Below are 15,489 nucleotides of genomic sequence, written 5' to 3' on the forward strand. Positions count from 1 at the left end.
GATTTTCTGTTATTAACCACTGCTCTTTCACCAACGGATTCTTGATCTGAAACTTCGAATCTGTTTTCCAACTAAATTCAAATGGAAGGGGGCTGGGCTGTGAGTCTTGGGGGCAAGGGGTGGAGAGGAGGGTGTTCTGACAGCACCGTCACATCACTCCTCATTATGAAATCAGGCAGAGCACAGCATCTTGAAAGGAGAGAGGCAAAGACAATGTAGTTATACTGACTCTTCCTTAGCCTCACTCACGGGAGGAAGGATTCTGTAGTTTCTCCAAGAATTTCTTTCTACATGTAAAAAAGGTCATCCCTTCCTGTCTTGCCTGCTGTGATCAAAAGTTTGCCTGCTGGACAGGGGTGTAAGTTTCAGAAGGTGTTGTGAAAAATCAATCCAATTTTATTAAAAAAAAAAAAAAAGCCACAAATTCTGACAAGAGGTTTCACTTATCAACTAGTTTCTAACTTCGGAATAAATTGACATTTGTGGGTCTAAGCATATATATTAGTACTCACCCACTTCCTCCTCACTCCCTTCAACAAACTGATATGAACCCTCTCCTCTGCTGATAAAAACGATGTGTATGTGTGTGTAGTGTGGTGTGTCTGTAGCGCGTAGTATAAGCGAAACTTGTGTAACGAGTGTATGTGTGTGCGGTGTAAAATGTGTTTGTGGTGTGTGTAGTGTGTGGTATTTGTGTTTGCAGAATGTAGTGTGCATAGTGTTTCTGTGTGTGCAGCGTGTACGTGTAAAGATGTAAACTACGCTTTACAACTGAGAGCCGTAAACAAGCCCTTGTGATCCAGGGTTTTATGGGACGTGCTAAAATAACTTCGGAGATCCTCGTGCTGGGATTCTGGAGCAGAACTTTTGGGGACACTTGGAAATGGGCCGACAGGAGGGGAGATGGGTCAGGAAGGACGGGAAACTGGCGCCTCCGACCGGCTTCTTTTATTGATCAGCTCTCGTCCCCCAGAGAGCCAGCCCCCCACCCGCCAGGAACCACCCGCCTTGCCCGGCGTCGGGGCACCTGCCCGCAGGAGTCTCCAGCCCGCCTGGCAGAGCGGAGAGCGCAGACCGGGTCCACAGGGCAGCAGGCTGCAGCAGTAGTCCTGAGAAGCCGCCCGACGGCAGGGCCGAGCGCAGCCCTTCCCCGAAGGGCGTCTCAGGGGAAAGGGAGGAGCAGCCTGGAGAGGGGGCGGTGGGGCAGGGCCGAGGGCAGGGGGAGGGGAGCCAGAAAGCCTCTTGGACCAGTGGTGCTGTCCGAAACCCGAACGACTCGCTTGTGGCACTGGTGACAGTGGGGAAAGTTTCTGGCTAAGACTTTCAAGAAGCCGTTCTCTCTGAGACTGGGTGCTTCCCGGGGGAGCCCGTCTTTGGAAAGGGGTTGTGGGGGTGTGGCGGTCGCTGTGCGCCCAGCCGAGCCATGCCACCACCCGGTCCCGTCCCGCGAGCTCTGCCCCGCAGCCCCCGGCTCTCCGCGGGTCTCCGCGGGGCCGGGCACGCTTCTGTCCCCAGTTCCACTCCAGGGTGACAGAGTCCACGCTCGTGGCTGCAACACGCTGCAGGAGCACCGGACACACAGCAGAGACGAAGGAGGGCAGGGCTGTTTTTACTGTGGCTTTCTTCGTTTCCTTCCATCCTGGAGAGGGGAGAGGGCGGGCGCGTTCCCGGTGCCCTCGCCGCACAAGCGGATCACTTACCTCCCCGCATGGCAGGCGCCGGGAGGCTTCCCCCCGCGCGGAGCTCGCCGGCCGCCGCGCGCCCAGCCCGGTGCAGCGGCCGGCCGCGGGGCACGCCGGGACTTGTAGTCTCCGCGGGCGGGCGGGCGGGCGGGGGTCCGAGAGCCGCGGCGGCGAGGAAGCCGAGAGGCCCGGAAGGGAAGGGGCGGGGGCCCAGGCCTTGAGGCGGTGAGGGAGGACATTTGCAAGAACTTAAAAACGCCAGGGAGCTGGGGGTGGGAAACACTCCTAGAGAGACTTTTAAATCGGGGGTTTTCTGACTAATGCCATTTTCTCCGTCTTACTCGCACGTGGCAACTCTGATGAAGTTTTAAGGTGGGTTTTGGCAGCAGTGACAAGTATAGATTTCCGGGGCCAAGTTCATACCTTAGGGCCTTACTCTCCCTTCACTCCAAACACACACGTGGCACTCTGCTTGGAACACCTATTCTGTTGCTCACTCAGTTGAAGTGCGGGGCATGCAAAGGGAGAATGAATGAATAACCGCACGTGACATTTGTAGAGCACTCTACAGTTTACAAAGCAGTCTTTACTTACTTGGTTCATTATATTAGAACCATAAAGCAACACTGAGTTACACAGAGGAAAACTCAAGATGCGAGGAGTTTTTCTGTATGCGCACCTGCGGAGGTTGGAGCCCTCCCCTCTCCCCCAACCCGCGTTCATTTCCTTCTCCACCCTTTGTCTTGGCAGGGGGAAGAGAGAGTGAGGAGGGCTGTGTCAGATGTGGTGGGCGCGGTGAAAGAGGGCAGCCTGCTGTGAAGGACTTTCTTGAAATAGCTGATAATAAATCTCTACTAAATATGGAAATAAGTAAAACCAAAAAGAAGAACTTATTGATTGGAAGAATGGAGTGGGAAGGAAAAGGCAAATGGGACTGATGTAGAGACTGCATAGAAGGTTGTGATTAGGCTAGGGACAGTATAGAAAAGTTGTATCCAAAAAAAAAAAAAAAAAGAAGAAGAAGAAGAAAAAAAAAAAAAGAAAGAAAAAGAATTAAAACCAGGGATTTCAGAAGCCAGAAGCCCGATCGACCTAAAATCCTGGTGTTGTCACTGTGGAGCTAGCTCTGTGACCCCAGGTAAGTTATTGAGTCTCCCCAAACCTCTTTTTCCTCATCTTTAAGATTTAAATAATAATGTTTCCTATTATAAATAATAAGTGGTTGCTATATTGTGGTGTGGTTGTGCAGATTAAAAGAAATGAGAAGCACCTAGTCTAGTGCCTGGCCTGTAACAACTGAGTGCTTGAAGGCCAGGCACTGTGCTAAGTATAAATACTACTATTTATAAATACTAATAAATATTATTATTCCCTGCAGAAACTCCTTTTGTGGAAGCATCAAAAGATAAGTTAGAGCAGAAGTACCAGTTAGGAGGACAGTATTCTAAGTTACAGGTAGTGGTAGTTTGAACTAGTGATAAAAAGGAGGCAGATATGAGACACTTGAGGGGGAAAACAGACAGACAACTGGATGTGGGAGTGAGGAACAGGGATGGAAATGGTGCTCATGTCCAAATGAAGTGGATGATGTCATTCACATAAACAGGTACACTGATGGGATTATGGGTTTTGGAAGAAGATGACTGATCTTGGACTTGGATAACTTGAGGCTTTCTGTGTATGAGGGACAAAGCGGCAGCTGGAAGTGTGGATCTGGATGTCCTGTGTAGAAACAGACCTTTGAGAGTTAGTGACTTAGGACAGGTAGTTGGAGATCAGGTGGAGAGGAGAAAGGAAGGGCAGCAGAGGGGGGAGGGGGAGGGGAGGAGTTAGGCGAGGACACCAGGCAGGAACTGGGGGAGGGCGTACGGGAAAGCTGCAGGAGTGCAGTGACATGGGCCAAGGGAGGAAAGAGAAGTGGAGAGGAGGTCAGATGCCATAGCAAGGTAGCCAATGACAACAGAAAAGAGGCCTGTGGGCTTACAGACCAAGATCTGTCAGGATGGAACTGCCCCCAGGAGTTGGTTTGGAAATTTACCAAAGTGACTTTGTTTGTCCAAGGGATTATGGGTGGGGACCTCCTAGAATGTAGTCGGGTGGGGCCAAGAGACACTAGACATCTTGCCATGTCCAGGACAGTCCTGCCCAGCAGAGTTGTCCCACATCCTGTGTGACTTGCCTGTCCGCTGCTCATTCACGTAGGTGAAAAACCTGTTTATTTTTACCTGAGCCTTGAAACTATTTTGTATATTCAAATAGATTATATTTTAATATATATTCTATCATAAACTGTTTTTCACACAGTGAGATGGCAGTGCCATTCTTGGAATTTGAGTCACCAGTACAGTCCATTTTGTGCTGTTCACTTCATGATGATTCTACAGATGATGCAAGCATCTGACTCCTTCACTGTGGCTTTTAGTTTAGGGATGCCTGAGCAGTTCCGTGTTGAATCACACAATTACTTTTTCCTTTATATTACGGTGAAGGTGTTGCTCTGAATGTTTAAAAAATGATATTGTGTGGGCAGCTTATTAGTTTCCTTTCACAGCGTTGAAGAAGATATTACCCTGTATTTGTTACTAAAAGGGGCATTAGGTTTGATGAGGCCGTGAACCCCTTATTCAGCCAGTCAACAAACATCCTTTGAGTGCCTACTATGTACTAGGCACCATTCTAGATACTTGAGAGACATCAGTAAATAAAACACAAAAAGTGTGTTGCCCTTATCAAGCTTACATTCTAATATGAGCGTGAAAGAAGTAGACAATAAGTACAAACTAAATAAGTAAATTCTATGTGTCAGAAAATGGTAAATGCTGTGAAAAAATAGAGCAGGATAAGGGGGTTTGAGGATGCAGGAAAGAGTGTGAGTTGAAATGTTAAATATGGTAAATTTTATTGAGAAGGTGACGTTCAAGGGAAGATCGGGAGTTGGTAAAAGAGTGGCCTTGTGGATTGCTGAGAGAACATTCCAGGGGGATAGAGGAGTTAGGTAGTCATAGGGCACAAAGTGCAGGTGCCTGGCGTTTACAAGAAATGACAAGGATGCCAGTGCGGTTGGTTGGGAGAGAGCTGGCGGTGAGAAGCAGGGGCACTGAGGATAACCGCTGGGTTGGAGCGGGTGATGCAGGGCTCAAAGGGCATTCCACGGGCTTTGTCTGTCATGCCAGATGAAATGGGCAACTGCTGGACAGTTCTGAGCAGAAGAGTGATGCGGTCAGGCATATTTTTAGCATTCTTTTCTCTTTCTCTCTCTCTTTTTTTTTATATGGAGGTTCTTGGGATGGAAACCAGGATCTTACGCGTGCTAAGCATGCACTCTACTACCGAGCTATACCCTCCGTCCAGGCATATTTTAAAGGCTTATTCTGGCTGCTCTCTCCAGGCTAAATCGTAGAGAGCAGTGGTAGAAGCCCAACAGGCTAGAAGCTATTGCAGTAATTGAGACAAGAAACAATAGTGGCTGGAACCAGAGTGGTAGCAATGAAAAGTGACGTGGGAGAGGGCGCTGAGGAAGAGTCTCAGTGGGTGCGGAAGGCTGGGAGATGGAGATAGATTAGGGGATGTTCGAAGCCTTGTGGGAATGAGACTTCAGGTGGGACCTGGGAGTCTGGGACTTCTTGTGGTGGCTGACAAAGACAGGGATCAAAGGAATATTAAAACCAGTCCCAGAGGAGTCAAAAAATAAAATGATGGGACGGCTCTGAGTACAGGAAGTAGGAACGAGTGTTTGGGCTCTCTGACTCTGTGGGTGGAGGCCGAGTTCTGAGAATCAGGTGGACTCTCGATCCATGTTGGTGGAATGTTGAAGCCTGGGGAGGGGAGGACTCAGCCTGGAGGAGTGCTCATTCATGACTTCTGCCAGGAGAGGCCCTGACTTATTCAGAGAGCATCGTCTTCTCCGCCTCTGCTCTTGATCTTTTTGATTGGAGTCAACCCTTTTGATGGAGTTGAGGATTTGGGGCAAGTTGGTAATTACTCTAAGCACAAAGCCTCATAAATAATATTGACAATAAAATGCATGTCTAGAAGAGGTGGATTTGCAATTGCAGAATTGGAGGATGCAGTAGAGAATTTTGGCAGAGAAGGCCAGGAGGAAACTTGGTCCTTAATGTGAAGGGATGCTCTAGGATTGGGGACAGGAGACAGCTATGTTTGTAGGTAAAGTGAAGAAGCAGAAACATGGAAATTCAAAACAGAGGGGATAGTTGATGGAATAACATTCTAAGAGAAATGGAACTATAAGATGTTTACTCTCAGAAGGTAGAACAGTTCTTCCTATAAGAAAAGAAAGAAAGACAATGGAATTATTCAGGAATATCCTAAAGAGGAAAAGGAACGTTTTAGAAATTCATTTATTTATTATGAAAGCAAACTAAGTATGTGGTAAAAAAAAAAACGAAAACAATCAGAAATTAATAACAGAAAGTAAAAATTCCCAATAAGTCCATTCCTAAATAATTCCTCTTAAATGTTTGGTGTATTTTGTCTACATTTTTTTCTCCTATGCATGTGATTTTCCTTTGTAAATACTACTTGGGTGTCTAAAATATTATTATTTTTCCTTTGCATGCAATAAGATTTATAGAATAAGTTTTTATTGAGCATCAGCTATATAGCAGATACTATCATCAATCTTTTTGATCATGTTATTAACATCCTCTATAGCCATATATATTTTTTCTTTTCTTGGTTTTTCAAGAATTTTTTAAAATTCACTGACATCATCTAACATTTCATTTTTTCCTCTTATTTCTTGAAGTGTTGCTTTATGTATTTTAATGGTGTATTATTTGATACATGAAGATTCACACTAGTAGTAACTACTGGGAGCTGTGTCCTTTGTCATTTTGAAGTGACTCTCTTTGTCCCATTTAATCATTTTTTAGGATAGTTTATTCTATTCCACTTGAAATTATTGTAATTAGACGTATTTAATCTTATCTGTTATACCTGGTTACATTGTGTATCCTTGTTGTTTTCTCTTTTGCTTTGTGATCTGTGTTTCCTTTCTTTTTGTTTTGTTCTGTTTTTAGTTTTATCTTCCTCTGTGTATTAGTCATCTATTGCTGTGTAACAAATTACCCCAGGATTTAGCAGCTTAAGACAACTCATACTTTCTGTGGGTCAGGAATCCTGGCATGGCTTAGCTGAGTCCTCTGCTTCAGGATTTTCACTGTTTCAGTTTTCGCAGATGTTGAACTGGGTTTCATTCTCAGCTGAAGGCTTAACGTGGGGTGGATCTGCTTTCAAGTTCACCCCTGTGGCTTTTGGCACGATTTAGTTCCTAGTGGCCCTTGGGAGCCTCAGTTTCCTGCCATGTGGGCTTCTCCATGGGGCAGCTCACAACATGGCAGCTGGCTGTATCAAAACAAGCATGAAAGAAGAGTCAGAGGAAGAATGTAAGCAAGACAGAAATCACAGTCTCCTATAGCCTACTTTCAGAAGTAAAATCCATCATGTTGCCACATTTTCTTTGTTACAGGCAGGTCATTATGTCCAGCCTACACATCAGGGCATGAATACTGGGAGCTGGGGACCACTGGGGGCCACTTTAGAAGGTCACCTACCACACTCTGGCAATTTGGAAGTGGTAAAATGTGTTAAATAATATGCTTACATTTATATTTCTTAGTTTACCATAGAGATGAAATGAGGATGAAAGACAATGAAATTAATCTACTCAGACTATCTTCTTCTTTCCCCATTTTGTATTAGTTTGGAGGACAAGTGTGATTCTTGTTTCAGTTGATTAGCATCAAAATATTACTCTTCACATTATATAATTTTGCATATAAGCATTATAACAATTGTATGTAATTTTTATGACTTAGAATGCCAGTTATTTAAATACAGTTTATGTATAAATAGAATCAAAGCACATGGCCAAACCTTTTGTGCCCCATGACTTTCTCATTCATGAATTCATTATTGTTACTCATCTGTTCCTTTTCTTAATTCTTTTCATGTTAAATTTTCCAATGTTTCTTGAGTTTATGCGTATTTGAGAACATCTTTCTCTTACACATGAAAGGTGGTTAGACCAGGTATAGAACACTTTCCCCCTCGATATTCATTAATCACTGTTCCATTTTCTTCTAGCATCTAACATTGCTTGCAATGTCTTTGTTTTTGAAGATGACCTTTTTCCCTTTGCCTAAATGACTGTAGGATTTTTTTTTTTCAATCCTTGAAGTTCTAGAAAAAAGCTTTTATTAAATTTTCTTGGAATGTGGTGATCCCTCTAAGTGTAATTTTAAGACTTGCTTTATTTCAAAAAATTCTTCTATTATGCATACTTTTAGTTCCATTAATTCATCCACATCTTAAAAGACAGCAGTCATTCATTCATCAGTTCCCCATTGTCTTTTGTCCGTATCTTTCATCTTCTCCATGGTCCCCTTTACTCTATGCCATTTGTTGCTAAATTCTATGTGATTTTTTTCCAATAGCTTATTTTTTCTAATAGTTTTCTTTGGTTTAAGTTCCACACCTTGGTGCTTTTGGTGTGATTTTCACTGATTTATTTTCTTTTCCTTGTTTATTTTCTCTGCTTTTCCAAATTTCTTTTACTTTTACTGTTGTGTGGGTCCCCTGCTATTTTTTGAACTTTTTCCTAATCTTTGAAGAAAGTCAGTGAGATCTAGTTGACTTGCTCAAGAATGAAGTGAGCGATTGCTTTGCCTCCCCTTCCCTTTTTATCTGTGTACTGTTTGAATCATCCACTTAAAACATAAACTGGAGAATAGAATGTTGATAGCTCTTAATCTCTGGTCAGTCACTCAGTGATGGATGAGCTGGGACAAGAGGAAAATCTGCTGTGAATGAAAAAGAGAGAGAGAAAGAGGCAGAGGGAGAGAGAGGGAGATTTACTTATTTGTTTTTTCTACCTATTACCTACATTTTAAAACAAAATATTCAAGTGACTCGTAATAAGAAGCAATTTTTAAAATTATTTAACATCCCAATGAAAATAAAATATCAACACCAGAGGAGAAATAAAAATACAGATATGTAGCTGCAGCACCATACAAAGTTATTAAAATTAAGTTATGGCTGAATTGTCAAGCTTCATGGCAACCAAAGCAAGAAAAAAAAAAAAACCCACATAATTAGGCATGCGATTCTCATTGACTCTAAAAAAAAACCCCTACAAGTTAGTCAAGGGGATAAATTTTGTAACACTGAGTTCTGAAAAAAAAAATCACATAGGGCAAAGTTCTGAATGAATTTGATTAGTAAATACAATAGTGGCTTTCATTAAGCTCTTTCTTATAGCATTGCTTGATAAAAAGTGAAAACCTGGCATCCAAACATAGTCCAGAGAAAACAAATTCCTGTGATTCTAAGACAGTATGATCCAAGAGCATGTGGAAGATAAAATCTTATCTTTGGAGGAATAAATACCGTTATTGAGTTGAACTGTATGCGCTCCCCCACCCTGAAAGACACGTTGAAGCCCTAATCCCCAGGACTTTAGAATGTAACTCATTTGGCAATAGTCATTGCAGAAGTAATTAGTCAAGATGAGGTCATCCTGGAGCAGGGTCCTGATCCTATGACGGGTGTCCTTGTAAGGAGAAGTAAGACACCGAGAGGAGGACACCATGTGAAGACGCAGGGACGCACAGAGGGAGGAGGGAGGTGAAGCTTGGAGTTGTGCTACCTCAAGACAAGGGACACCTGGGGCCACAAGACACTGGAAGAGGCAAGGAAGGATCTTCCTCTAGACGCCCCAGAGGGAACTTGGCTCTGTGAACACTGGATTTCAGGCTTCTGGCCTCCAGACTACGAGAGAATGCATTTCTGTTAAGGCATCCAACTTGCGGTGCTTTGTTATGGCAGCCCTAAGAAACTGCATTTCTTTCAACAGTATTTTATAAGTGTTCGTTCTCTCAACCAAGATTTAATGTGCTGGTGTGTGGTCAGGCCACCCAGGATGGCTGCTCTCTTGCCATCTGTACGTCCCCTGCTGGACCAGTCCCTGCTCCACCTACACCCACTCACGTGACTAACCTTTCCTCTTAATCATAGGACCTAATCAGTAAACACCTACATGCTTGTCCTTGGCCCCAGCTAGTGACTGTTCCAGTCTTTAGACCAGAACTGTGTCTACTATGACAGTTTCTCAAAGGGATGATGAGGGGTGTGTTCCTCTGCTGGTCTCCCTAGTAACCCACGCACCAGCCTGATGCCAATTCCCCCGTAACTGGGAACCCCCCTCTCCCTGCCGCCCTCTGCCACACACCTGGGGGTGTCACTCCAGGGCCTTGCTTCAGACGTGTAAGATCCCCCATCCGGTAAACCTCTGATGTCTGTTGCTGACTCTGGGCTCCTCCTTCAGCCCTGAGACTGGGCAAGTACAGGGCTTGCAGGCTTACGGGGTTCAGCCCAACAGCTGGACGGTAGAAAGTCTGGTAAGGGACTAATGCAGGTTTTATATGCTGATTCTGAGGATGGATCCATATACTTAAAATAAAAAAACCTGTAACTATCGCTCGGTAAGGTAAACATTCCTGGCGAACGTTGCCGTCCCTAAGACTCACACCTGTAATGTGGCCTTCACACCTGTAGGAAGTGCCAAGTGTATACTTGAAAACAAATCCAGGTATTTTGTTCTTAGAAGTGTGGGATCTGTTTTGTCACATGAAATAAGAGAACACTGCTGCGATGATTTCGTCTAGAAAGTTTGCAAAAGAGGTAATGCCTGCCCTTACTGCAACAATTGGGCTGACGCAAGATTACAAGCCATAAATCGATTAGAAAATGGGAGTAACTTTAGTGTAGTTGATAAGCCAGGATTTACAACAGTGGGTAGACAGCAGCTCTGTCAGTTGAAACTATCCCTAATTATTGAAAACTCCTCATTGACATGCAGGATACCTGCCCCCATATTCTCCCTAGTGGGAAGGACAGACATACATACAGATTTTCCAAAAACTGTCTTCCTTCCTTCCTTTCTTTATTTCCTCCCATCCAGAGATTTTTATTCCCAGGCAGATGGTATTAAGAAGCAAAAGTTTGTCCAATCTCATCCCCATACCCAGAGGTCAAACTTTTGGACATTCTCCAAAACACAGCAGATGCCATGAGCTATGAAAAGGAGGAGGTAGGTCTCTGAGAGTTAGAAATAATCATAGACCCCTGAATTAAAATCATGACGTTTGCAGCAGAAATAGGGCCAACTGGAGACAGACTCAATAACAAGAGAAAGACACACTAAACAGCATACACAGGGTGGTATTGGTTTACCTACAATAATGGATGTTATACAGTTTGATCTGGGCCCTTAGTGATAACTGGGCCCAGAATTAGACATCGAGGGGCAGGAAAGGATCCAGTAGTAAGTTTCTTATTTCCTAAGGCATAAGAAATTAGAAATAATAAAAACGTTAAGTTAAAATATATAGAGGAAATTGACACATTGTAACTGACTATACTTCAATTAAAATATATATATAGAGAGAGAGAGGACTTCTTTTACCCTGAAGCACTTAACATGAGTGATAAAATACATGCCATCATTTAAAGGCACGGGTAAATTTAAAAGTAAATGAGTGTGTTTAATATGTTAAAATAAAATGTAAAGGAAAAATGTGAGGAAGGAAAAAGCGACTATATGAAAGATCTATCATATTTTAAACAGAACAACATGAAATTTCTAGAAATGAAAAGATTGAAATACGCAGCTTCCCCACCCCTCCTGCAACGCTCAACCCCGGGATCCCCCCGGCTTGCCTACCCGCCATGGCCGACAAGGAAGCAGCCTTTGATGACGCAGTAGAGGAACGTGTGATCAACGAAGAGTGCAAAATATGGAAAAAGAACACCCCTTTTCTTTATGATTTGGTGATGACCCATGCTCTGGAGTGGCCCAGCCTAACTGCACAGTGGCTTCCAGACGTAACCAGACCAGAAGGGAAAGATTTCAGTATTTATCAACTTGACCTGGGGACACACACATCGGATGAACAGAACCACCTTGTGATAGCCAGCATGCAGCTCCCTAATGATGATGCTCAGTTTGATGCTTCACACTATGACAGTGAAAAAGGAGAATTTGGAGGTTTTGGCTCAGTTAGTGGAAAAATTGAAATAGAAATCAAGATCAACCATGAAGGAGAAGTAAACAGGGCACGTTATATGCCCCAGAACCCTTGCATTATTGCAACAAAGACTCCATCCAGTGATGTTCTTGTTTTTGACTATACGAAACATCCTTCTAAACCAGACCCTTCTGGGGAGTGCAACCCAGACTTGCATCTCCGTGGACATCAGAAGGAAGGCTATGGGCTTTCTTGGAACCCTAATCTCAGTGGGCACTTACTTAGTGCTTCAGATGACCATACCATCTGCCTGTGGGACATCAGTGCTGTTCCAAAGGAAGGAAAAGTTGTGGACGCAAAGACCATCTTTACAGGGCATACAGCAGTCTCTTGGCATCTGCTCCATGAGTCTCTGTTTGGGTCAGTTGCTGATGATCAGAAACTTACAATCTGGGATACTCGTTCAAACAGTACTTCCAAACCAAGCCACTCAGCTGACGCCCACCCTGCTGAAGTGAACTGCCTTTCTTTCAATCCATACAGTGAGTTCATTCTTGCCACAGGATCAGCTGACAAGACTGTTGCCTTGTGGGATCTGAGAAATCTGAAACTGAAGCTGCATTCCTTTGAATCACATAAGGATGAAATATTCCAGGTTCAGTGGTCACCTCACAATGAGACTATTTTGGCTTCTAGTGGTACCGATCGCAGGCTGAATGTCTGGGATTTAAGAAGAATTGGAGAGGAACGGTCTCCAGAAGATGCAGAAGATGGGCCACCAGAGTTGTTGTTTATTCATGGTGGTCACACTGCCAAGATACCTGATTTCTCCTGGAATCCCAATGAACCTTGGGTGATTTGTTCTGTATCAGAAGACAGTATCACGCAAGTGTGGCAAATGGCGGAGAACATTTATAATGATGAAGACCCCGAAGGAAGCATGGATCCAGAAGGACAAGGGTCCTAGATAATGTCTGCACTTCTTGTGATTTTAGACTCCCCTTTTCTGCCTCTCAACCCTGAGACTGATATAACACTGGTTTTGAGACACAGACTTCGTTTGGTTATCCCTCTGTAATAAGTTCCATCAACAATGTTATTAGCCCAAACAGAAGGTGTTTTCTAAATATTAACTGGGGGATTGATTCAGCAAAGCCACAGACTTATATTTAAATTTTCTTCAGGAATTTTCTAGTAACAGAGGTCAAAGGGGGAATATTGTGTGTGGTTATGTTTCTTCTTAGGCTATATCCCCAAGATTTTCAGACTCATTTAAGTAAAGGCTAGAGTGAGTAAGAAATAGAGGCAAGTGAGGTAGGTGTCTGAGCCATGAAGTATAAATACTGCAAGATGTCATTTTTATTCAGGAAATAGGGGAGATTCAAGTCATATAAATTCCTACTCTAAAATCTTCACACGTATCTTTCCAGGATGCACATTTTCTTAAATAAACCAGTCCCCTCTAATTTTCTTCAGTTAAATCAAAACTGTGTGTTCCTCTTTCCTCATATATTTTTGCTTGTAGTGTATTTCTTGAGCTGTTTTCGTATTCTTTCCTTTCTGTGAAATGGTTTAAAAAAAAAAAAAAACTTGGGGCCACCAAGTTGTAAAGATGTATGTTTTTACCTGACAGTTATGCCACAGGTAGACTGTCCAGTTAAGTTGAGAAGAGTGAATTGACAGCTTGCATTTGTTTTTAAAATTAAATTAATCCTGGATAAGAGTTGCTTTTTTTTTTTTTTTTTTTTTTTTTTAGGAGTTAGTCCTTGACCACTAGTTCGATACTCTCTTATTCTGGGTGACCTGTTTCACCAGCAGGCCTGTTACTCTCCATGACTAACTGTGTGCTTATAATGGAATAAACTGCTTTTCTACATAAAAAAAAAAAAAAGAGAGATTGAAATAAAAAACCCAGTGGAAGAATTAACAGCAGATCCTGCAGCTGAAGCAAGAACTGGGAAGTGGTAAGTATAGGCTGGAGGACCTTACACAGAACGCAGCACAGAGAGATAGTTGCTGGAAAACGAGACAGAGAGGTGAAGAGTCATGGAGGACAGAGTGAAAAGGTGCACTCTGCCTCTAACCAGAATTTCAAGAGGAGATAATAGAGGAGGTGAGAAAGCAGTATTTGAAGACACAACGAATGAGACATTGTAAAAAGAAGTATGAAAGATAGCAACCTCAGATTCTAAGACCCACAGGATCCTCAGTGAGATGAATTTAAATAGACACACCTAAGCACACTGTTGTAAAACTTCAGAATGTCAAAGACAAAGAGAAGATATTAAAAATTAGCCAAAGGAAAAGATACAAATACAGATTACCAGTAAAGGAGTGACAGTGAGACAGCAGAATTCTCAGCAACAAAAATGGAAGACGAAAGATTGCGGAAAAACATTTTTAATGTGCAGAGGGATAGTAACACTTATATAGAGTTATTTACCCCTTAAAACTATTGATCAGACTAAGTTAGATTATGCTGTGGTAACAAATTAACTCTGAAACCTCTGTAGCTTCACGTAAAAGTCTCTCACATTACGCATCCAGGACAGAGGATCCTCTGCTCCACACACTCACCCAGGAGCTCAGTGGTTCAGGCTGCTGTAATAAAACACCATAAATTGGGTGGCTTATAAACAACATACATTTCTCACAGTTCTGGAGGCTGGAAGTCCAAGATCAATGTGCTGGCAGATCTGGTGTCTGGTAAGGGCTCATTCCTGGTTCTTTTTGCTATGTCCTCACGTGGCAGAGGGATAGGGAGGCTCTCTGGAGCTTCTCTTTATAAGGACCCTAATCCCTTTCAAGAGGGTTCGACCCTCATGACCTAATCATCTCCCAAAGGTCTTACCTCCGAACAGCATCACTTTGGGGGTTAGAATTTCAACATATGCATTTGGCCGGGAGGGAGGGGACACAAACTCTCAGACTACGGCAGGCACCGAGGGAGCGTCAGTGGCCCTGGAGTGCTCCAGAATAGTGATTTCACTGCGCTTGTCACTACGCTTTGTAACATACTTACTTCATATGTTATTTTGCAAGTACCAAATATTTCATATTTTAAGGAACCCTACTTCAGGATGACACCTGCACCCCAATGTTCATAGCAGCACTATTTACGATAGCCAAGACATGGAGACAGCCTAAATGTCCATCAATGGATGACTGGATAAAGAAGAAGTGGTATATTTATACTGTGGAATACTACTCAGCCATAAAAACCGACAGCATAACGCCATTTGCAGCAACATGGATGTTCCTGGAGAATGTCATTCTAAGTGAAGTAAGCCAGAAAGAGAAAGGAAAATACCATATGAGATTGCTTATATGTGGAATCTAAAAAAAAAAAAAAAAAACAAAGCATAAATACAAAACAGAAACAGACTCAGACATAGAACACAAACTTGTGGTTGCCAAGGGGGTGGGGGGGTGGGAAGGGATAAACGGGATTTCAAAATTGTAGAATAGATAAACAAGATTATACTGTATAGCACAGGGAAATATACACAAGATCTTATGGTAGCTCACAGAGAAAAAAATGTGACAATGAAAATATACATGTTCATGTATGACTGAAAAATTGTGCTCTACACTGGAATTTGACACAACATTGTAAAATGATTATAAATCAATTTAAATTTTTTTCATATTTTAAGAAATAGATGGGAAAAAAAATCCTAAGTGTGACAGAATGTAGATTTGTTTTATGTTGCTTGAAATAATTAACTTGTCTGTTTGAGGCATTATAATTGATTTTG

General features: G+C 42.9%; 2 protein-coding genes and 1 long non-coding RNA gene across 3 annotated transcripts in view; 2 read left to right on the plus strand and 1 right to left on the minus strand.

Annotated features, from left to right (window-relative positions):
• The window catches only part of SAMD13 (sterile alpha motif domain containing 13), a 40,556-nt gene extending 38,791 nt beyond the window's left edge, over window positions 1–1,765 (minus strand). Inside the window, exon 1 of the mRNA XM_010987152.3 lies at window positions 1,701–1,765. Within this exon, the coding sequence (XP_010985454.1) occupies window positions 1,701–1,710 (10 nt within the window). The 5' untranslated portion in view covers window positions 1,711–1,765. The remainder of the gene's footprint in view (window positions 1–1,700) is intronic.
• A 963-nt stretch (window positions 1,766–2,728) lies between these two features.
• Window positions 2,729–15,006, plus strand: LOC116156938 (uncharacterized). Its single transcript, XR_004140894.2, has 3 exons — window positions 2,729–2,820; window positions 13,488–13,695; window positions 14,797–15,006. It is a non-coding gene; the product is annotated as an uncharacterized LOC116156938 (long non-coding RNA).
• LOC105095036 (histone-binding protein RBBP4-like) lies at window positions 11,376–13,264 on the plus strand. Its single transcript, XM_064493394.1, has one exon. The coding sequence runs from the start codon at window positions 11,433–11,435 to the stop codon at window positions 12,696–12,698; it is 1,266 nt and encodes a 421-aa protein (XP_064349464.1). The 5' UTR covers window positions 11,376–11,432; the 3' UTR covers window positions 12,699–13,264.
• Window positions 15,007–15,489: the final 483 nt, after the last annotated feature.

Source organism: Camelus dromedarius, chromosome 14, assembly GCF_036321535.1.
Source record: "Camelus dromedarius isolate mCamDro1 chromosome 14, mCamDro1.pat, whole genome shotgun sequence".
Classification (NCBI taxonomy): Eukaryota; Metazoa; Chordata; class Mammalia; order Artiodactyla; family Camelidae; genus Camelus; species Camelus dromedarius.

Excerpts from the sequence above, each read along its gene's own strand:
- LOC105095036 (XM_064493394.1), top strand. The coding sequence starts at position 11,433 with ATGGCCGACAAGGAAGCAGCCTTTGATGACGCAGTAGAGGAACGTGTG.